The 5,195-nt window shown below is 35.5% G+C and overlaps 1 protein-coding gene across 1 annotated transcript; it reads left to right on the forward strand.

Moving 5' to 3' along the window:
• The first annotated feature begins 336 nt into the window (after window positions 1-336).
• On the forward strand, window positions 337-4,313 carry LOC104000008 (uncharacterized). The gene is made up of 4 exons (XM_009421936.3): window positions 337-471; window positions 600-650; window positions 749-1,196; window positions 3,941-4,313. The coding sequence occupies exons 2-4, from the start codon at window positions 629-631 to the stop codon at window positions 4,161-4,163; spliced, it is 693 nt and encodes a 230-aa protein (XP_009420211.2). The 5' UTR covers window positions 337-471; window positions 600-628; the 3' UTR covers window positions 4,164-4,313.
• The last annotated feature ends 882 nt before the right edge of the window (window positions 4,314-5,195 follow it).

Below are 5,195 nucleotides of genomic sequence, written 5' to 3' on the forward strand. Positions count from 1 at the left end.
TTTGGAAGTTTCACCATCGGCCTCTCATCATCGCTAACATTAACCCCATCGTTTGTGGCGAAGAGAGTGTTAAGAAGGGTGAGAGCATGGGTATAAATAATATATGAAATGTAATGATTACCAGCAAAGACAATGAGCAACGATGAAAGATATTATGGATATTATAAAAACTAGAGACACCATTTGAAAATATAAAAATAAGGACACATTCCAAGCAGAAACAAAAAAATATTTTCATGAAATCATCCTTTTTAATAATTTAAAAATTAAAAGAAAGAAATAAGCCATCAGAAACCGTTCTTGGCCCCAACTATACTAACGCCTTTTCGGCTTTATCTCTCTCGGCGTTCCACTTGTTGCTTCTGTTCGTTTCTGCTTCCTTTTCGAAATCATGTCAGGGAACTGAAGCAAACAAGATAGAACAGAGGAAGGTTTGGACGACCCTCTTCCGCGTTTCTCTGAGGCATTGTGGTAAGTAATGTCAACTTCATATGATTCAAATCCTGTTCTCGTATTTTGGTAGATTTGCAATACTGCTTGCAACTATTTCTGTCACTTTGCAATATGGATTTCTATGTTCATTTTTGCTGTTCATGAAGGTCTTCATGGATCCTAGTAAAGGAAGTTTATGAGATCGAATCTGGGCACTTGTAAGTTGATTTAGATTGGTTTGATTTCCTCGAGAATTCTGATTGCTACGATTTGAATCGAGTGTTCGATGAAATAGCCATTTTATATCCATCAATAGGTACTTCATGGCAAAAGAAAGGAGGGAAGTCCTTTCAAGATACAGAAGGAAGGCCACAGCGCTCTCGGCCGATGAATGAGAGTGACGAAGATATCAACTGTTTCACTGATGCAGAGGACGAGGCTTGGCATTCTCCATGTAATTCAAGTTTTACCTGTTCGGCTTCCGACATGTTGCGCTTCTCCTGTGCTTCCCATTGCGAGATCGATGGATCCCCTGAGGCTGGCAGTAAATCCTATGTCTCGGACCGTTCCCTTCAGGGCGACCTGGAAAGTGGGATTTGGGAGATTAAGAAAGGGGATAAGGATTGCAGGATTTGCCATCTCAACTTGGAGGAAGCTGCTCCAGAGTCGGGTGTTCAGATTCTGCTGGGCTGCTCTTGCAAGAATGACCTGGCTATTGCCCATAAGCTGTGCGCAGAGAAATGGTTCAAGATCAAAGGAAACAAGTAAGCAAAACTTATTTTCTCATATTTTCCTATGTGAATATTTTGGTCCTTACTGTGTTCTGTAAATCCTCGAGAAAAATAATGTTTCAGTTGGCATTATAACATTACTGTTTTTCTTCATAAATTAACAGAACAATGTTTATAGCAGCACATGCTTTGATGTGAAATTTGCATTTGAGGGACTCAAACTATCAGTAGTTGATGCAAATGCTTGTTGCATGAAATCCCAATCCCAGGCATTTTGTAGAATTCATTTGTTGTGTATTTGGTGCTTCATGAACTTGATGCCACCCAAAGTGTGAACAAAAAAGGAGCATATTCTTCTTTAGTTTTGAAAAGGAAGGAGAGACAGAAAAAGTAGACGTAAAATATAAGAGGAACTAATAAAGTAGGGAATCCAGAAACTTGGTCAAAAAGCTAACTTGGTGGAGATATCAAAGTGATGAAGTAGATCAAGATAAATATCCGGGACTAAGATTTAGAGACTTTCTTTATGGTTCCTGTTTAAGTTTTCTGTAGGTGCCAATTTTTTTATTTTTCCATAAAACCCATCAGATGTCTATGATAGTCCTTTTTGTTGTTCTCTGCTTAATAAGCCTGTAGCCTCTGTCGTTTCTAGCACAATTGATGCCACTTGGGTTGGTTTCTGGTTGAAGTGCGTATTTATTGCTGATGACATCAAGCTGTTGACTTGTTCCTAGCTAGTTCTCAGAAATGTCTGTATTTTTTTTAATCTATCCTGCTTGGAAAAGATAGCTTTCCTTGAGCTCATGTTGCAGTCTTCACTCTTCATCATTTTTACAAGTTTCAAATTTACTTATTCTATGTCTTCTAGTTTCTGATTTCAACTCGGGTTCTGTTAGTTTTGTATTGTCAATGGTTCTTATTTCTCCAACTTCAGTTTGACTATGTTTCATTTGCTTGTTTTTGCTTTTTCGTTTTCGTTTTTGGAGTACATGAGATTTCTATTCTAGTTCAAAGTATAGAAAGTTGTCAGGAGAAGACCAAGACCCATCTATTTGCTATTTAAATTAATAAATCTATCTAGCAATCTCTACTATCTATCTGGGTGTCAAACACAGATTCTTTCCTCCCATTTAATTCTATCGAGGACAATATGATTATTATTTATTATTTATAAATCATTTCATTATATAATTTCTATTTAGTCAGCAAATACCACGAAAAACACATCATAGCATTTCTGTAATAATGCTAAATACCTGCAAATTTGTCCTGCCATTACATTTTGCAAGATTTATTGGCTAAGGGAAGTTGTTGGAGTTTCATTTAGTAGAAATTTTGTGGTTTCAATCTGTAGTTTTTCATGTTATACATTTAGTGCTATTATTGTTGCATCTTTAATATTTTGAATTTCTCTAGAAATGGATTCTTGTTAATACCATCAAGCTGAATTATGACTCATTTTTCCTATTTGGTTTTCATGTCAAACTCCCTTAGTACTTGTATCTTCTCTTTTTTATGACCAGAAAAAGTTTCATTGGGTCATTGCAAAATGGCAACAAAAAGGTAATCCGGAGGCACTCTTGCCCTTGCCTTCCAGAATGGTTGACAAAACTATACATTCTCCCTAAGTAAGCTGCTGTATGGGCTAGAGGTAAGAGGACCGAGTGACCATAAATTTACAATCTATTTCCTTAGTGTCAGTCAATCTAAGCCTTAGGAGCCAATGGAACCACAGCATAACCATTCATCAAATTTACAATGTGAGATGCATCAAGGTGAACACAAATGATCCTCAAATCTTCTTGCTTAGCAATGAAAGTCTTGGAGCATTTATTCATTTGCAAGTCTAGTGAATGGATCTACTGATCAGCAGTATGCTAAGCAGTAATCAGTAGAGTTTTCCCTTCTGGATGGTCATTTGTAACCAGTATTTTTCCAATAAAGTATCAAATAGTGTTATCTAAATGTACAACATATACTTGAAAATTTTCTTACATATTTGAATTTTCCTACTATGTTCATTGCCCTTTTTCACTTTTTCTTGATTGTTACCATGTACCATCATATCATTACATTTCTTTCTTGGGGGATTCACGGCAATAATGGGAATACAAGATCTTCACCCACACCAAATAGATGCAACTTTGAGATGAGGGGAAAAAGTGAAAATTGGATGAGTTGTTTTATGGTTAATTGCAAGTCTGTCCAACAAAACAATTGATATTTGCCAGCAGTTAACACTTCCTCTATTTAAAACAGTAGATAGAGAGCTATTCATGTGCAAATACTTCCTTCCGTGATCTTTTTGGCCGAGACCAAGAAAGTAAACTGTCCCAAATGCTCCAAACAAAGAGATACAAGGGTGTTCTTATGCTAGACAGCAAAATACAAGTTTCTTCAATAGCTCTTATTTTGAGTTTTCAACATTCTTATTATGAGAGAGATAGATTGCGCTATTTATGTTTACTTGTTTTAGATGATTATCTCTACACTTGTTCTAACTTGGTAATTGCATTCTGAAGACAACAAGCCTTGTTAATATGGGGCATGCAATATGGTTCCAAGATTCCTGTTTGGATCTTTATCACCATTTTGTCACATTATTCAATGAAAATCAGCTTTATCTCATCAACAAATAATCTACTTTGATATCCTTTCATCAATTTATTTTCATATAATGCTTCCAAAATGCTTTATCTTTGTAGATTGTCCTTTTTGGGATTCTCTTGATTTTTCAATTTTTCTTGCCAAAGTTTTCATGTGTTTTCTCATGCCAGGACTTGTGAGATTTGTGGCTCAACTGCACAGAATGTGGTGGTTTCAGATGAGGCCGAGTTAATTGAGCAATCAAATGAGGCTGATACAACAAGAGCTCCACATACACAAGCAACCGAAACACAGGGCTTTTGGCAAGGCCACCGCTTTCTCAACTTCCTGCTTGCATGTGTGGTGTTTGCCTTTGTTGTTTCCTGGCTCTTTCACTTTAACATTCCTGGATGACTGGATATGTTATTAGTAACCAATATTATGGTAAAGAATTTATATTTTTAACTGGTTCATCAAATTATGTTGCCTAATAGGGACAGAGATCTATTTGTCAGCAAGAATGTAAGTTTCTCTTGTCAATTTGTAGCAGTATAAATAAAAGGAAATGCCTCTCTTGACATTTGGATTTTGATGAGTTGGGTGTGATTGTTTTAGAATTAATTAGAATTAATTTGAGCATATGATTTTACAATGATCTATCAAAATTTTTATCAACTAAGCTAGTCAATAATTTATAATTCAAAATTTTTTGAATAGAATTATAGTGTATTAGTTTCACGAGCAAAAAATACTACAAGTCCTTTCAAAACATTGTAATTGTTATGTCTTACCCTTTTTTTATTATTATTTTCTCCAAATAAATAAAAAATAAATATTATAATTTGTAAAACTATATAGATCTAAATCTAAATTTAAATAAAAAAGTGAAGACTTATCACTAATTGATCCGCTCATAGAATGTAGGATGGTTGATAATACGTCATTATCAAACAATAATTTTATCGTCTTAATTGTATATCTAGTTATTAGATTTGAGCCACAAGAATATCTTATATGAGTATTTTACTCTTTGATACCAGACTTATAGACCTGGAAGTTCCAGATCTAGCATAACTAGTTATCGGGAGTGGTAGTTGTTAGTTTGGCAAGTCCCATAGTCTCACATCGGGAAAATTAGACTTGTTGTCTCGTCTTGGAACTATAAATAAGGGCCTGGGCTTTGAAGTCAGATATACCACAGGCAGCACAAGAGGCACCACAAGAAAACCTGCTTACGGTTTGGGTTTTTCTTGTTTAGTAAGCTGAAAGTGTTTTATGGCCTAGGAACATCTTCCTAAGGCATTTGTAAGTGTCCCTCTTTTATAGTAGTAATTTGCTCATCTTTCTTCCGTGGATGTAGGTCAAAGTCAATTGACCGAACCACGTATATCTGGTGTTCTGGTGTTTTGTTTGTTCTTGTCGCTTTTATTCTTTCCGCTTTATTGT

The sequence above is a fragment of the Musa acuminata genome, chromosome BXJ1-1 (assembly GCF_036884655.1).
Source record: "Musa acuminata AAA Group cultivar baxijiao chromosome BXJ1-1, Cavendish_Baxijiao_AAA, whole genome shotgun sequence".
NCBI classification, from domain to species: Eukaryota; Viridiplantae; Streptophyta; class Magnoliopsida; order Zingiberales; family Musaceae; genus Musa; species Musa acuminata.